Source organism: Salarias fasciatus, chromosome 12 (assembly GCF_902148845.1).
Source record: "Salarias fasciatus chromosome 12, fSalaFa1.1, whole genome shotgun sequence".
In the NCBI taxonomy this organism is placed as follows: Eukaryota; Metazoa; Chordata; class Actinopteri; order Blenniiformes; family Blenniidae; genus Salarias; species Salarias fasciatus.
The window spans coordinates 30,458,051-30,476,186 of NC_043756.1; the positions used below are offsets into that span (position 1 = coordinate 30,458,051).

The 18,136-nt window shown below is 40.8% G+C and overlaps 1 protein-coding gene across 2 annotated transcripts in view; it reads left to right on the forward strand.

Moving 5' to 3' along the window:
* The window catches only part of LOC115397941 (electrogenic sodium bicarbonate cotransporter 1-like), a 61,734-nt gene extending 46,947 nt beyond the window's left edge, over positions 1-14,787 (forward strand). The window contains exons 15-27 of one of the 2 annotated variants that reach the window (XM_030104485.1): positions 161-435; positions 697-767; positions 986-1,171; positions 1,335-1,448; positions 2,163-2,324; positions 2,817-2,995; positions 4,381-4,453; positions 5,401-5,469; positions 5,601-5,774; positions 5,945-6,106; positions 7,079-7,172; positions 8,882-8,961; positions 14,455-14,786. In XM_030104485.1, the coding sequence (XP_029960345.1) occupies positions 161-435; positions 697-767; positions 986-1,171; positions 1,335-1,448; positions 2,163-2,324; positions 2,817-2,995; positions 4,381-4,453; positions 5,401-5,469; positions 5,601-5,774; positions 5,945-6,106; positions 7,079-7,172; positions 8,882-8,925 (1,603 nt within the window). In that variant the 3' untranslated portion in view covers positions 8,926-8,961; positions 14,455-14,786. Of the gene's footprint in view, positions 1-160; positions 436-696; positions 768-985; positions 1,172-1,334; positions 1,449-2,162; positions 2,325-2,816; positions 2,996-4,380; positions 4,454-5,400; positions 5,470-5,600; positions 5,775-5,944; positions 6,107-7,078; positions 7,173-8,881; positions 8,962-14,454 lie in introns of both variants that reach the window. The other variant, XM_030104486.1, reaches the window with a different exon arrangement.
* Positions 14,788-18,136: the final 3,349 nt, after the last annotated feature.

Genomic DNA, 18,136 nt, shown 5'->3' on the forward strand with positions numbered 1-18,136 from the left:
ATTTATGAGTATTCAAGACCAAGCGATGTTCCTGCATTAATACTGAAGAGGAGGTGTAGAACTTGTCAAACCTTCCAAGTAGTGCTACAAAATCCTACATGTTTTACTGTGATCTGCAGGGATCTGTAGACTAGTGGTTTTGTATTTCCCCCTGGCTCAGAGATAATAGCTTCGACTACCTGGAGTTCCGCCTGTGGATCGGCCTGTGGTCGGCCTTCTTCTGCCTGGTGCTCGTGGCCACGGACGCCAGCTTCCTGGTGCAGTACTTCACTCGCTTCACGGAGGAGGGCTTCTCATGCCTCATCAGCTTCATCTTCATCTACGATGCCTTCAAGAAGATGCTGAAACTCGCCCACCACTATCCCATCAACTCCGACTTCAAGATGGAGTACGTGACGCAGTACGACTGCCTCTGCATGGCCCCGGCTGTCTTAGGTGAGCTGTTGCTGCAGAATATCTGCCTCATCACATCTGGTAAAGCGCGTCCAGATTCAATGTGTCATGTGTTGACATCCTGTTGGTGGACCACCAATCAAAAGTTAGAGTGCAATTCCAGAATAAGCCTTCTGGTTAGTGGTCGGTGATGAAGTTCAGCATAACAAATGTCATTAGGAATTTAAAAAAATAAATAAATCACATAGAAATGGAGCTTGGTTAGTTATAAACTGATCATTTTTTGTGTTCTTGTATTTGCAGAAAACAGTACCGAGCAAATTGATGATCTCCCTGAAGATTCTTCAGTCTGGTTCTGGAACAACACAGTTCTGGTAGGCGTTCACAGATTCTGTGTGAAATCAACAGACGTTATCTTCTGCACTGTAAACATCGAATTCATCCAGAGCTTGATTTTCACATCAAAGATCACAAAAAGATGGTTTTGCTCATCGGGTCAAAAAGCTTCATGTTGTCATCTTTACGTTGAGGTGAAACCTGCTTAGGTTCTGTGGTTGCGCAGATGTCAGAGTGGTCTGGGTCTCTGTTGCAGCCGATGAACGCCACATGGTCGTCCCTCACAAAGACGGAGTGCTTGAAGTACAAAGGAGAGCTGGTGGGGAAGGCCTGCGGCTTTGTCCCCGACATCACTCTCATGTCCTTCATCCTGTTCTTCGGTACCTACACCTGCTCCATGTGTCTGAAGAAATTCAAGACCAGCCCGTTCTTCCCCACCACGGTGAGCGTCTCACAGCCACGCTGGCACGTCCAGAGTTCAGGCGAACTGTCCTGCTCACTGTCAGCGGTCTGGGCATGTAGCACCAAGTGGTTGTAATTTGACATCAGCCTCAAAAATACAGTGTGCAGAGCTGGTCAAGCATCAGCTGTTTCCTTTTGCCCAGGTGAGAAAACTCATCAGTGACTTCGCCATCATCCTGGCCATCCTCATCTTCTGTGGAGTCGATATGCTAATCGGAGTCGATACTCCCAAACTCATAGTGCCAAGTGAATTCAAGGTGAGCCTCTACCTGCACCAGAACGAAGACCACACTGTAAGGTTTAAAGAACCCACAGCACGGCTTCACACACTTCATACTTTTGTTTTTCTAAGAATTCTAATGATCAGAATCTCTGAGCCAACACTGATGGGCTGTACCTGTGTCGTTTTGTGGCTTTTTGTGACATTAGTGGAGTTTCTGTTGGCTGAATGTTGCAGAAGATCATGCGAAGCGCTTTAATACTGCTGAAGTGGATGAAATCCCGTATACAGAGGAAGTCAAATCCCCATATACCACAGGCATGCAAAAGTGTGAGCTTCACAGAGCTTAGTGAACCACATTGCGCCAGTAACAACAGAAAAAAAAAATACATTATACTCATTTTCGCTCACGCTGAGTTGTAATGTTTTGTTGAATGCCTTCTGTTTTTCACAGCTTTGGAGTCAATAGTAAACAAAAAACTGGACTTAACCTGATATTCATCTGCTAAGAGTTATATGCCACAGCTGTAACTTTTAGCTCAATGCACCATCTTCTGGAAAAAAGTATTATTACAACACATGTTGCAGCATGGTCAGCCCACTTGCTTGTTAACTGACATAAGTAAACGCCCATTATTGTGTTTCAGTGACATTTCAGTAATTATTTGGGAGTCTTTTGGCATTTTCAGAGAAAATGAGAGTAAATCATGCGTGGTTGAATTTGTTCTTGAAATGGCTGTCTTCTTTACAGCCAACCAGCCCGAATCGGGGTTGGTTTGTTCCCCCTTTCGGTGGAAACCCCTGGTGGGTCTACCTGGCATCAGCTCTGCCCGCACTTCTGGTCACTATTCTGGTCTTCATGGATCAACAGATCACAGCAGTGATCGTCAATAGAAAGGAGCACAAACTAAAGGTAAAGAGAAGTCCTTAGTGGGTACAAAGAAAAACTAAACGTGTACGTTAAGCTACAAAACAAATATTCTTTGCGGTTGACAACGGGAAAAGTCTCGCTGAGGTAAAGGAGCGAGGGTTTCTCCTGAGTGATTTATGTGACAGGAGGATTTTCATGCATCTCCTACAACAAATTGCAGTGTGTACAGGACACGGTCTGCCTTCACACTGCAGTAAAATACCATTCCTCTCATGGGAGTGAGAGATGTTTCAGCAGAGTGACTGCACAGGCTTCAATTCAAACAAAACTTCTTGCAGTCATGGCTGAAGTTGAGCAAGCAGTTTCCTTTGATTTCAGCCAGATTTTGGGAGGGATTGGGATTGAAAGCATGATTGCACACTGAATAAAAGCTGTTTTGGGGAGGTTTCATGTTTTCCTGTATCTGCAGCTGTGCTCTGCACACTGAGCACAGGCCGGCGTGAAATCTGACCTTGTGTCTGTTGTCCGGATCAGAAAGGGGCAGGCTACCATCTGGACCTGTTCTGGGTGGCCGTCCTGCTCATTGTTTGCTCCTTCATGGGCCTGCCGTGGTACGTGGCTGCCACCGTCATCTCCATCGCTCACATCGACAGTCTGAAGATGGAAACGGAGACTTCGGCTCCCGGAGAGCAGCCCAAGTTTCTGGGTGTGAGGTGAGAAAGACAAAAAACACACAGCGACTATCGTAATCCTGGCATCATACTCTGAGGTGGAATACGAGAAGGCCGCATGGTGGAGGAGTGGTTCGCACCCTAACCTCGCAGTAATAACATCCTCAGTTTGAGTCGGAGTTTGTAGGCTTTTCCAGTGTTTGGGTTTTCCCAAACATGCTAAAGGTTCAATTCAGGTTTATTTTGAGTGATTTTTACTCAGAAAAACCCAACAGTTCCACATGAGCAAGCAGAGGTAAAGCTTTCTTTTAACAGGGAGAAACCTGCAGAAACAGAGTCAGAGGTGGAGATTTCCTGCTGCTCCGATTGAAGAGAGAAAAAGAGAGAACGGAGGGCAATCTTCCAGTTCAGAGACCACAGTCTTCCAGTTTTACTGTTGGAGACCCTGCAGGATGGTAAAGAGAGAGAGAGAGAGAGAGAGAGAGAGAGAATCAGTGACATACAGAGGTGGACCGTCACTGTATGGAGACTGAGAAAGAAAAGAAGCTCAGTGAAGGCGTCCCAGCAGTCTAAACCTACAGCAGCTTCAGAGATCAGAGATTGCTGAGCATATTTTCCTGGGATTACACATCTCAGCCCATAATCAGCTGGGATTGACTCCAGCAATCTTTACCCCGCACAGGAATAAAAACTGATCCAAATCTGAAAAATCTCTCTTTAGACTTCTTTTTTTTCTATTTCATTAAAAACATTTGTCAAGGCCTCCTCTCATCATGCTGTGTGAAAACTTTCAAGTGACAAAAATAATGACATATTGTCTCTTTTACCAAGGTAACACCTCAGTTACTGAGATAACGCCTCTTCAGTGCATTACATGCTTCACTTTGCTTTTTAAGTTTTTCTCTGTTTTCCTCAATCTTAACCAGTGGACTGACACACTGCACCACCTTGTGGTGCAAATTTGTATTACCATTTCTGTCAGAGGTGACCCTTTTCTATTTTTATTTTATTAGTTAATTTTCTTAAGTTTTAAATTAGAAATCTTTAATTTTGTATCGTTCGGCGAAGAAGTATTTCCGTTCATGTACAATTTCTTGTTGGCTTTTGATCTTTTGTGTTCATTGATAGATGGAGAAAGCCAGCATCATTGTTCAGATTTGTGGTCTTGTTTAGTGTTCCTGTGTGTCTGAGGCCCTCCGCAGCCTCCTGGTGGGTCAGCTGTGAGCTGAGCTAACAGAGTCTCGCTCCAGAACGCACACGCCGACTTCCGAGAAAACACCGTTTTTTTCCTTAAACTGAAATCAGTCCAAAAGAGGGAGCAGCATCGTTATTTAAGCCGTTCCAGATGGGATATTTCCCATCCCGTCTCATATGGATCAGAGCTTTACTGAAGTGAAATTCCTCATTGTTGTGTGTTTGTTTTGCAGAGAGCAGAGGGTTACGGGTGTTTTCGTCTTCATCCTGACCGGACTGTCTGTTTTCATGTCTCCTATGTTGAAGGTAATTCACCAAACATTCGAGTGTTTCTCTTCAACATCTCTCCAGGCTTAATGGTCAAAGTCTTATTGGGCGTTTTTAAAGTTGCAAATAAATATTCAGGAATATTAGCCAACAACTGGGACTCTGCAGGAATAGTCTTGTAAGCACCTTCATTTCCTTAAATATCTCAGTTAAAACTGGTATTTTTGTCAAAATGTGGTCTGGTGTTTGGGCTGCTGTGTTGTTGATTTTCAATAAATCAATCCAGAATCAAGCATATGAGTTGGGTTTTGGATAAAATCCTGATGTCAATAGTTTAAAGAGAACAAGGTGAGATGTGTGTGTTTTAATCAGCATGCTTTTTTTCTAGTAATATTTGACAAGATATCATTTTAAAGTACTATAGGAGATGAAAAACACCTGGGTTTTTTATATAATCTCTCTTTTTTTAGTGAAGTCCATTTAAAATGATAAAATAAGCTTTCTTGTGATTCGTATGAGTTTATGAAGATTTGAAAATGCAAACTTTTACAAAACAGACAGAGTTCAGGAAACATTTGATGAACTGACTTAGCTTCAAAAGTTTCCCACAAAACACTCGACTAAATCCACCCACAAACCAAACTAATCCCGAGAAGGAGCATGATAGAAGAGAAAAAGATTGCTAAGTAAACTCACCCAAGACTATTCACAGGTTTTCCCCTGCTAGTCATCAATACTTAACCTAAAGCTCACAAAAAGGAAGGAATTGCGTGACCCACTCGCACACATGAAACATGCCCTGACACTGGTGGTCCGTGAAGATCCCACCACAGAACCTCTGCCGCCAACATGAGCCCCACAAACTCACCAAGCTCCTGGAGAGTTAGCGGTTGAGTTTGTATTACTTTGTCCTATTAGCCTTGGACGTTCTGTCTATTTCCTCTCATGAATACTGTAATAAGTATGCTTGCATGTGCTTCACCCAGTTCATCCCCATGCCTGTTCTGTATGGAGTCTTCCTCTACATGGGAGTCGCCTCTCTCAACGGGGTGCAGGTACAGCTACAGTTTGTCACTTGCATGACTTCTGTTATGGCAGATATCCTTCATTCTACATGGCAGACTTGTTTGAAATCAGATTTCCCCACTGTGTGTGTGTGTGTGTGTGTGTGTGTGTCCATCTGTAGTTTATGGACCGTATCAAGCTGCTGCTGATGCCGGCGAAGCACCAGCCGGACCTGGTTTACCTGCGACACGTCCCCCTCAGGAAGGTCCACCTCTTCACCTTCATCCAGGTCCTCTGCCTGGCTCTGCTCTGGATCCTCAAGTCCACCGTGGCCGCCATCGTTTTCCCCGTCATGGTGAGATACCAGCTGCATTAATCGTGATAGTTTAGGTAATAGAAAGTATAATAACGTTCCTGTTTAGTTGACTGAATTATCAAATTATACTTCCAGGTGAACTTCAGTAACGTAACATAAGATGGTACGGTGAATGGTTTCTGACCCCTCCTGACCCCTGCTGCTTCCAGATCCTGGCTCTGGTGGCGGTGAGGAAAGCCATGGACTACATGTTCTCCCAGCACGACCTCAGCTTCCTGGACGACGTGATCCCGGAGAAGGACAAGAAGAAGAAGGAGGACGAGAAGAAGAAGAAGAAGAAGCAGAGCAGCATAGACAGCGACGGCGAAGACGTAAGACTCATTAGAAATTTAACCGGAAGACATCACCAGCTGCTTTTACATGGACGCAAATAACTGGAATGGAAATATCTACCTGTATTTATTATAAGTAACTTTGAGCTATGTTGACATTCTTGGTGAAAATCAGTGTGATTATACAGTGTTCATGTGAAAAGGATCATTTGATCTCTCAATTCCAGATAACGACGTCAGATTGAAAACCAGGTGTCCATGTGAAAGTAGCTACTGTGTGATCATTTACCGGATTATCTGTTCCCTTCTTCAACGTGCACTCTGTTTGACAGTCTCATTTCTTTCATTCTTTTAAACAGAAGGTTGTTTGTTTTCTTTATTCCAAAAATGTAGTTGTGAAAGACTGACAGTGTGCTTTAACGTGAAAGGTTAGAAGAGATGGTTTGGGTTTGAGAAAAGACCGAAGGCTACATGTGGGCTCAAGACGCGGCAGAAAGAACTGAGGAACAAATTCACTGAATGCTCTGGAACAATCGGTGACGTTTAATCCGAACATGGAAAAATACATTCGACTGAGAGGACATATGCTTATTTCCTCTTTGGGTTGCATTAATCACATATATTTGGGTGTATCTTGTCCAAATAATTTGGCAAATAGAGGAATAGGCTTATCTCAAAGTCTGGAAACGATTCAACAAAGATAAAGTCATTCAGATATTTTTATTTTTACCGTGACTTTCTGGACATCCTCACATTCTCAAGGTCCCGTTTTTTTCCCTCTTCTTGTGTGTAATGAAATCCAAACATGTCAGACATCAACAAACTTTTTCAAGCCTCTCATGGTGCGAAATGTCAGCTGTCATCCCACCTCCAGGCCGCCGTCGCCACCTGCTGTTGGGAAGTGTGCTTCTGATTGTTCCGGAGAGATTTAGGTTTCGTAAAATGAGCGTTTGTGATTTCCCAAACATCCGTGGACGTCCGGTCTCAGGATGTGCTTCCTCTCTCCAACAGTCTGACTGTCATTACACTGAGAATGTTCCCAGCATTAAAATCCCCATGGACATGATGGAGCAGGAGCCCTTCTTAGGTGATAAGGCCTCGGACAGTGAGTACCCTGGAGCAGCTGCTGAGTCGGAGGGAGGGAGCTGCTGCTGCTCCTCCTCCTCCTCCTGCTTCCAGCTCGCCTCTAACCTGCTCTGCTTCCTCCGTCGGTGTCTGATAACGTCTTCTGAGGTCTTCCAGTCTTGACGCCTCTCATTAACTGCTCTGACTTTCGCTGCATGCTATTGACGACCGTCTGCAGTTTCTCTTCTCTCTGGATCAGGCCTGGATCCTTCACTAAAACCTGCATGAAGTCGCTTCGTTTTGTTTCCTTTTCTTTTAAATTCTCACCTGCTTGATGTAATCACTGTTTCTCATCACTTTTAAGCCCAGCTGTGTCTTTCTGTTTCTTTTGCCATTTCTGTTGTGCTTTGACTTTGTTCTTTGCTCTTTTGAAACATGTTTAAAGATTATTTCAGAATTCATTTGAGCACCCATTAACTTTATTTCCTTCCAAACTCCAATTGTTTTTATGAATACATTATTTTAAAAGTTTAGATAAAAATGTATATTTAAAAAAAATCTAAATGTGAATTTTTTTGTACCAAATCAATATATCACCTCCTAGCGTAAAACATTTAAGAATTTCCAAAACCAAATTCTGTATTTGCAGCATTTTGCAGCATTTTGCAGCTTTCTTGCTTTTGCTGAGTTGCCCTCAAAATGTAGTGTTAATGCTGATGGACGGTGGCAAAAGATAAAGCAACTGTCTTTTACTGCCTCATCTCTGTGTCATATGTGCACTATTACTAAAACATTTTAAAAAACTGTGCAGGAATGACCAACTGGAGTTCTTTTCCTTGAAAAATCCCTGTCAATATTGTGTTTGTAAACTGTTAAGATAAACATATAAACTCGTCATGCAGCCCTGATTGGTCTCTCTGGTCCGATTTTGGCCCCAGTGCTGCATGTTTGACATCCTTAATAGCCAGCACACACTTAAGTTCAAATTATGTATATTATGTTGTCTGCAAATAATACAGTTTTATAGTTTTTAACCAGTTATTTATTGGTCTTGGACTGAAGGAAGGCAAAAAGAAAGAAAAAAAACCTAATGAGTTAGCCTGTATAAATAAAGGTTAAATAAAAATAGAAAAATACCATTTGCCCTCAACATCACATAATATCTACAATATAAATACAAAAAATACAGTCACTCAGGTTTCTTCATTTTTCATTTAAATCATTCTTTATACTAACAATACAGTATCGTGTTTTGGTATTATTATACTATTAGATGAGTTGTTTCTTTATTGACAGATGTAATCTCATATTTCCTCTGTTTGAAAATGTATATAAGAGTGTAGGTGTGCTTATTGTTTGTGTTTTTAGCAAATGAAATTTTCAGGTTATTTGATTGATGGAGACTTTTTTTTTTAGTTTCTCCTTGGTCATGTAAAATTTTATCATCAGAAAACACTAAACATGAACAATGTGTTGTCAGATTGAACAAGGCTTACATGGTCTAATTAAAGAATTCAGATTGACTTCAGCAGCTTTTTCCACAGACAGTTTCCGAGCGTGTGTTAAAAAACAAACAAAAAAAAAAAAACAACAACTAGAATTTAAGACAAAACTGTTTTAAAATTGAGCGACTTCTGACTTCTGGGCTGATCTCTGCTGCTCCTGTTGCTGCTGTGTGCGTTTTGCACTGAAAACCTGTAGATTAGCTCGGTGACGTGTGTTAATGCTGTTTTTCCTCCATTTCCTCAGGAGAGAAGTCCCCTTCATTCCTTGAACGCCACACATCGTGCTGAGCAGCTTCGCTACTACCAGGCAAACTACTTATCCAGGTGAGCGAGAGCAGGCCGGTGGACGGGCTGCACGGAGCACAAGGCCAAAACACAGCCACTGCTTTCCTTTAGATTTTTTTTTTTTTTTGAAAGGTTGTAAAAGGTCAGAATCAGGACTGACCACCGAACATATAATGTTCGCATGAGCTTTAAAGGTCAGCTCTGCTAATTAGCTTAGCTGTGGATAAACTGTGTTGTTTTTTTTTCAATGGGAAACTTCATATGTCGAGTTCACTGCTCCTCTGTGCTCCTCACGACTAATCCATCAAAAAGGTTTTACAATCATCCACATATCTGTCAGTTTGATCAGTTTTCTGCTTTTCTGTGTCCATATAGGAAGAATATTTCCCACTTCATTTATATCTTCTCTTTCTTATATTTTACACAATCTTGAATTTTTTTTTGCCGTTGTCATTGCAAAACTCTCTAAATCTGAGCTGTGAAGAAGTTTTATTCAAACCAAACAAAGCCATGCGTCCCGTCAGTGCTGCATGTATTTACTGTGTCAGGAAGACTCAGCTGCTTTGAGCTTTGAAGGAGACAATCGTTCTTTTGAAAAAGGCAGAACATGCCTGGCGAAACACTTCCAGGAAGGGATTAGGTCTTTCCATGGAGGCCAGCGGAGCTCAGGGTGGCGGGGGGTTCGGGGGTCGCGTGTGCAGTGTCACGCTCTGCATCACCCCATCTGCTGCCCACACTGCACAGATGAAAGAGGATTAGTGTTTCAGACAGTGTGTGATGGCAGGACGGCAGCAAACGTTAGACTTTCTGTGAGATCAGACTGACTGAGTTGTGTTTATGTGATGAAGTAGAATAGAAAAAAACATTAATTTGATTACTGAATGTTGTCATTAAACTGTTTTCCATCATTTCCAAGGAGCTTACAGATGTTTGGCAAGCAGGGTTAATACCACTGATGACCTGTGGGGGCAGTGTCGCTCTTCTGCAACCAGCAGAGGGAACAAAGAAGAGAACAGATCTGTGACAACCAAATTAATCCTTTTGAGTAAAGACTGTGAATCTGTGGATTGATAACGGGACAAAGAAGATTCAGATGTGTGAACAATTTAGAAACGTCTTCATTGTCAAGGCTGAAATCATCAGACAGTTAAAACTTAAATAATACCTATAATACTTATTTTAGTAGTTTAGGCAGCATTTATGTGACATTTCCAATGATAAACATTAATTTCATGAATGGCAGAAACACTGAAAACAACGTAATTAACATGTAGGTCAACTGGGTGTGAGTGTTTGTTCTCGCAGTGAAACAACACACACGTGCACAGAGGGGAATTCACCAGAAACATTGACAGTAGCGAGACATTTGTACGTACAGACGACCAAGTTGGATTTCTCACAACTGTAAAACTATCAAGTTCCAGGAGAATGTGGACTGGAAGTCATGAAACTCAGGAGGCAAACTGTGTTGTTGTTCATCGACTCGCAGTGTTTCAGAGGCTCCGGTCAGACACTAAAACACAGTACAAGTTTTGGCTTTTTCTCTTGAAAACATTGTGTAAACCAAGCCTGACAATCTATTCCATCAATGGCTGAATTAAGTCATCCCACATGAATTCAGCAACCTGCACTGCCCCCTGCTGGATGTAGAGACAACATAAGCGAACGTAAGGAATTTACAAACATCGACACAACTCAAAAAAAACCTAAATTTTTGTGCTCAGATGACCTCGGCTACCATGAAACAGAGATCAGTGATATTATTAATCATCTATGATCAGTCAATCAATCAAACTTTATTCATGAAATGCTTTTTGTAGAAAGTTTAATCAAAGTGCTTTGCATGTTAAAAACAATCCCCTCTGCTCACCGGAGCCCCACCACCCTCAGAAACCTTGATCATATATATTCAAGCCCTTATCTGTGTCCTGTACACACACACACACACACACACACACACACACACACACACACACACACACACACACACACACACACAAACACAGACACACACACACACAACGAAGAATGAACATTAAATTAAACAAGTAACACTACTATAAAAACATGAACATGTGGTTGAAAACAGGTGAACCAGGCCAGGAAAACACCATAAAATAACTACAAAAAAGATGAGTTTTCAGCCTAACCTTTAAAACGTCCACATTCTCTGCAGCCCTGAGGTCCTCCGGCAGACGCTTCCATCGGTGAGGGCTGTCACACTGGAAAGACTCCTCGATTTGGGGCCATGTTCTGCATTTAGGAAGGAGTAGTAAGGGTTGTCTCGTTACTGTCTCAGCATTGTGGTCCGTCCTGAAACTAGACTGAAATTTCTCAGTTACAATATGTGTATCATAATAAAATCCCTGAGCTGAATAAACACGAGCTTTTCTAAAATTCTACCTAAAAATGGTAAGTTGGATTCAAATCTAAATTTGTTTTCATCAGCAGAGACAACACCACTCCTGTGTGAAGAGGGCTCTTCGTGATGTTTAAAGGCTCATCTCTAAAATAAAGCAACTTCAAAAAATTAAATTGGGATTGGATCTAAAAGACATGTAGCAGGCTTCGCTGAGGAGAAAATCTTCTCGTACATGTTGGTATGAAGCAGGGCGAAACTGTCCATTGTTTATCAGTTAAAAAAATGTTTGGATACATTTTATCTAATAATGTGTTCATCCTTCCTGTGAAGTGGTCTGAAAACGTTTCACACTGAGAGTCTGAATGATTAAAACTGGACCTATTAAAATCAGGTTGAAGTAAGTGTTCTTTTATTGAGAAGAGGCCTTTGGAGTTCCATTTGTGATTGTTGATTCATTTGGAGAAGTAGTTGTTTCTTGTGTTTCTTATTGCATTTTTGTAAACTTTTTGTTCTCGGAATATTTCATAAGTTATAGTGATTTGTTTGTACTCTGTTTCCTCTCTTCTTTTGAGTTGCCTCAGCTCTTCATTCCTTCGTGGGGGAAAAGGTTTTGTGCGGATCATTTTTGTTTTGAGTTGGGCAACATCATCCCGGGCTGACTGTAGTTTTCTGTTAAAATTCTCAGTAATAAAATCTCAGGAGGCCGGTAAAACAATAGGTCAGTGTTTGTCTAAAACTTGTGTAAAATTTGCGGCCACCTCAGGGGTTAGATTCCACTTCCGCACAGTTCTCACAGAGGTTTCCCGTCGGACGAACCTGCTGATGATAAAAAACTGTGGTCTGAGGCCACAGCAGTGGACAGGCCGCACCAGGGGAGGCCTCTGCTGCGAGACGTGCTGGATAAAATCTACAAGGCTAAGAACGTTATTTAAAAAATCACTTGATATGGGATCTAAACGATTATTTACATGTAGGTTAAAATCACCAGTAAAAATAATCCTTTGGTAAGAATTGTATTTACAGTAGTTGATAAAAATGTCAGAAAAGAAGTAAAGCAGGTTTGGTGGCAGGAGTTTTTGTGTAAATTGAAGCTGTGTCACCTCCTTGTTTGCCACTTCTAGTAGAAAAATGAAAATAAAAATTTGTTGGGGAGGCCATAATACCCAGTGAGCAGGATATTTTGGGACTGTTGCTGTGTTGCTGAGGAATGATTCAATTTTTTTTTTTTTTTGTTTTAAGTGCAGTTAAGAGAGTAAGTTTAAGAGAGTAGTGTTTGCATTGAATACAAAGACCGTTTCTGCGGTTAGTGACTGAGTTACAATATTTTAAAACATTAATCGATGTAATTTGCACCAATAGGGTTCCTTCTTTCTGTATGATCATGTCATTTAGAACATTCCTGACTGTGGAGCTGGCAGCAATGTATCGGTTTGAAATGATGTCATCCTCTAATTTGACCTAGATATGCAAATGAGCAGTTATGCAAATTACATGATGGCATCATTTAGAACGTTCCTGACGTTCATTTCTCTCTCTGTCTCTATCTTCTGTAAAGATAAAAACCTAACACTTCCACATTAGCAAGCAAAAGTGATTGTGGAAAGGAAAAATCCCTTTTAAAAGTAAGAAACCTTCCTTTTAAATGCAGGGGGAGGGGACGACAGAGAGAGCACAGACTAGAAGAGAGGCACAGGTGACATGCAGATGAGTATTCAGCACAGCGTCACAGTGTGGCAGTCACAGCTCTGCAAGCTTTCAATCTCTTTTGAAAACTCCTACAAACTCTCTCTTCTGCTTTAGCCTTGCTACCGTTGTCATATTTCAGTTGGATGTCGCATAGCTGTTCAGTGGTGGAGTTTCTGACTTTTTTGTCAGCCTGTCTCACAAGAGCGCATATTTTAAATGGGAAATAAATGTAAGATGATTATTTAATTTTGATTGTCCATCTTCCATCTCAGACATCCAAAATCATAGTTTGTAGTCCGCATTGTGTTTTAGTTGTATTCAGTAAACATTAGGGTTTTAAATAGTGTTGGTCTGGTTAAAATGAAGTCATTGGAAATATAACACAAAGAGTCGTGATCAGCTGTCACACTCATCTCACTCATGGTGTTAAGATCATTATAACATAATCTGCTCTGGCCATTTTCAGAAACACATGAACGAAAGAACAGAAACATACATGAAATAGTGTTCATCCTGTAGGTCCTTCGCTGTCCTACCTGACAGCACCAACAGCATCCCACCGCTGCGGCTGCAATATTGGAAAACTCCAGATTATAGTCTGGATGTAGCGTAGATAAAATGCGATGGGATAGAGTTTAGAAGTGCCGTATTATGGTCGTGTATTCTATTTGTTGTCTATAATGGAAGAACTCCTGTGGCTTATGTGCCTCTTATCTTTTTGAGATCCTACTTCAGTGATCCAGTTTTAAGTATTTGGCTTAGGTAACAGTTGTCGAGTGTCTTCATCACCACAGGTTTGAAAACTGCTTAATAATATAATAATAATTGAAGAATAATCATAGTTTCATCAAATATCAAGAACACCTAACTGGCCTGTATGTAAAAAGGCACGTTAACGGTTGTTGACATGTGTGGCGCGTGGACCAGAAAGAAGTTCCAGATTCCTGCAATAAATGCAGAAGAAGGTACACAGCTTCACCGTGTTTGAGAGTGTTCAGTGATACAAAGCTATCCTAAAGCAATTGTTCAAAGAATTTCTGAAATTGTTCAATTGAAAGTGCCTCTCCAACCCACACACTGTAGTTTGGGTATAATATCCAGAAAACTCTCAGGTTAATTCAAAACAATCAATATTAATTAATTTTGGACTCCAGCAGGCCAGAAGGATGATCGCATTACCTTGGAAAAAGGTGGATTTACCTCCAGTAAGTGGAGGTGAAGGAGACGGCATCCTGTATTGTGTTGAAGAAACTCATTATAATAATAATATAAAGGAATCAAAGGGAGAGCAGAGGGATCTGAATGTTTAGAGCAACTGTCAGACCTTCTTGAACAAGGTGTTTTAAGATGGGTTTTGTGCTGACGGTTTATTTGTTGTGCTAGATTTTTTTCCTATGCTTCATCATTCATTTGCTTGTTTGTATAATCCTGAATAGTTCAATAAAACTGTTTGGATACTGATTGGATCCCTGTGTGTGTTTCAGCCCGGAGATGAGTCCGCTGAAGTCTGTGCCTCAGATTAGAATAAACATGGACCCAGACGACGACGACGACGACGACGATAATTCCTTCTACTGGAAGAGCAGAGGCTCAGAAACGTCTCTGTAAGAGCGGCGGACCACCGCCGGGCAAACCCGCAACTCTTTCCACTGACTTTAAATTACGCTGAACACTGGGGAAAAAAAAGGGAAAGTGTGTTTGAAGCAAACTGATACACTAAAGAACACTGTTTTTGTCTTTTAATAATATTTAAGAAGTATTTCTTTCTTCCTCCTCGTCTTTTCTTTGTATTTTTCACACGACAGCGAAACGGTCTGTTTGACTCAAACGCTAACACGATTAACTCTATGCAAACCCCCCCAGGGAAAAGCTGCACGCATGGAGCTTCCTCCCTGTTCTTTTTATATAAATACACACAAATATCCATCTGATTTTGTGCATATATGTATATATATATATATATATATATATATATATATATATATATATATACACACATACACCAATTAATAACATTTCCCTGTAGCAGGGAAATGCTGTTTTCATAGTTCTACCTCTTGTTGTAGATGGAGTGCTTATTATGAAGAGACGCGCCGTACTGCCTTTGAACGCAGCACGGTGCATTTATGTTTCCTCTCTGTCCTCTTCTAGAGTCACAATGATTCAAGAGATTCACTGTGTTATAATGAAAATAGATGTTTGAGTGAATTAATAGATTTAATAACTGCACATTTGTATGTGCAGATCTTTGTCACTTTTTAATGCAGTTTTCAAAGCTGATTTCTTTCATTCACACTCTCCTCAAAGCTTTCGTTACTTGTTTAATTTTCTTTCTGACTTTTTTTATGATCTTGGTGTGTGCATGTTTTTTTTTTTTCTTCTTTGTAGGTAGAAAAACAGTTCAGCTGTTCAGTTCTGACTTTCATCAGCCAAACTTAAACTCTAACTTAGGAATGCGTATCATGTAATTTGCTTGTGCTGCACAAACAACTTTACCTAAGTGGCTTAACGGAGATCGATCCAGACTGAACATCCGAGTCATGATATGAAATCAATGATCCACATTAGCTCCGAGCTGTGGAACTGCTTTTAGTTCACTGCAGGTTGGTTTGACTTCTTAATCAGCTGTTGTTGGAATTATCTCATGTGAAAATGTTGTATTTTTTTTTTTGTTTGTTTGTTTGTTTTTTGTTTTTTTGTGTTCCATGTCACATATAATTCCATTTTTGTGCAACAGGTGGTGGTGGTGAGTCACTGTAATGTCCAGTCTGTCCTCCCAGTTTAGGCAGTTTGCTGTCAGTCAGTAGTGGGAATTAAACTCAACCACTGATGACAAATTAGTGAGTCGCCGCTCCACCGTGTGGTGTAAATAGATATTGCAAGAATATTCAAGATCAGGATAGTTGATTGTTTAGATAACTTGAAAACATACACCACACAGTAACATGTCTTTGAGAAGGTGTCGAACTTGTTTTGTTTGATTTTCTTGATGATTTTAATGTTTAGACATTCAGGAAGCGTGCATCGTGCAATGGGTCTCGTTCCCCTGATGAAAAACTGGCCTCAGCCTTATAATATCTCAGTGTGCTAACAGAAGAGGTTGTAGTGAGTCACAGCAGCATCCAGGAGACTTTTACATTCAGCTGTGAGTCAGTAGTCTGCACGACCATCAGCCAGCGGCAGCCAAGAGCAGCTCATCACTCCATCTAGTGTTACCAGTTGGCATTACATGCAGTAATGCAGTAAAGCTAGTTATAGAACTTTATTGACCGGACCCACTATACAGTCTGCCTTCCAGATGGTGTCAAACATGCTGTGTTAGATTTTATCATTCATTTTAAATCAAGTTTTGAGTAAAAAGATGTTCATGCTCGTTCCATCAAGAGTATTGTTTGTAGATTATTACAACGAATGCTACAATGCAGTGTAGATTTTAAAGAAACTCAGACGTTTGTGGATTGTGCGGTGGCTTTACCTCAACTTGTCCCGGTCTTTCACAAGATGGAGTCAGTTCAAGAAGTTTCCATTTGCCCAGTAAGAGTTAATGTAACTGTAAGCACATTGTTGTCTCAAGCTCTTTGCAACTACTGACCTTATAAAAACTCCTGATACTGGAACTTGAGAGCAGACTGGACGCCACAGAAACTCCTCACAGTTTCCCACTGCACAGAAAACTGATGTTTCTGGAATTCAGTATTGTACACTGATTCAAAAGATATATAATCTGCACATTTTAATCTTTCTATCATGGCATTTCCTACAGAGTGGCCAGTGAGTTCACATTTAAAGAATACTTTCAGAAAGAAATACTTGATCTAAGGACAGTCCCTCTTTATTTCAGCTTGGTGTTATTATGATTTATGTGGCTGTTGTGGCACTGTGCTATTCCCCTCCACTGTAGATTTCTATCACAGAGCTGCACAAAGCACGAGCATCGTTGTTGTGTGAACAGACACCCAACAGCAACAAAAGTTTGCATTTTCATTCATTTCATTGTTGTGCAAACGGGGAATGAATCATGTCCGTTTCCAGCCACATTATTACCCCGGGCTGAAGTAGAAGCAGGATTGTCTTTTTGCCACGGTGGAACAATCAATGTCTCCGCACTGAATCTTAAAGGCACACCGACGCACTTTTTCCACTGTGTTTGATGTGAAACTGGAAGCCGCTCATCACTTCTGTCTGACACACGAGCTGAAATCTTCTCCTTTTCCTGGAAACCGTGTACATAAAAAGCAAAAGGCACATCGGCTCAAACCAAAATGGACCAGATCATGTTATGAACAGCGTGGGCATTGTGTTTGATTTGATTTTTTGTTTCAGTTGAAGAGATATAGCGATTCACAGTTTTGTTTTAATTTTTTTTGTCCACAGCAGCAGGTTGAAACGAGTGTGTCAGCATGTTGGACAAAAACCTACAACGTGAAATGAAGAAACTTATTCATTTTTAGCATACAAAATTACTGATACTTTTTTGTTTTGTTATTTTTTGATTAACTTTTTGTGACTTTTTAGAAAAGGTGAAACAGTTTATTTTAGAATTTCTATTTTTCAAATGAAGTGTATATTGGAAATAAACAACTGTCAAACAGTCGCACGAGAGGTAAGAATAAATGAACGACTGAAAGGATTTGGACTCATGCTCTCTCATGTTGCGTGTTCATCTTGATGGATAAGTCATTTGTTGGATTCAGGGCCAGACCAAGACATCTAGGGACCCTAAGCAGGATACCTTTTGGGGGCCCGACAGTGCAAATTATGGACGGTTACGACACAAAAGCAGATACCGTATTCTATTCTAAACCTAAATAATTACACTTTTCGCTCTATGAACATGATGGCCACAGTTTAGAGCTTCTCCACTGTCTGAATACTCCTCAGTGCAGAACGTTGTAAATGACATTAACTCCAATTAAAACCACTTAATGATACTACAGTTATGAAGAACTCGCTGATACTCTTGGAACTGTGCCTCATGCATATATTAAATTAACATAATTTATGGAAACTTTCAGTTATCACTCTTGATGTCCTGCAGAATCTGGCCTTATTTTTGGTATAATGTGTATTTTTTCATTGATAGGTTTTTCTTTGCAGTGCCATGCTGTGTTATTGGTTCTTAATGTGCACGGACTGAAGTCAAACAAGCTTCCACTTGTTCACAAA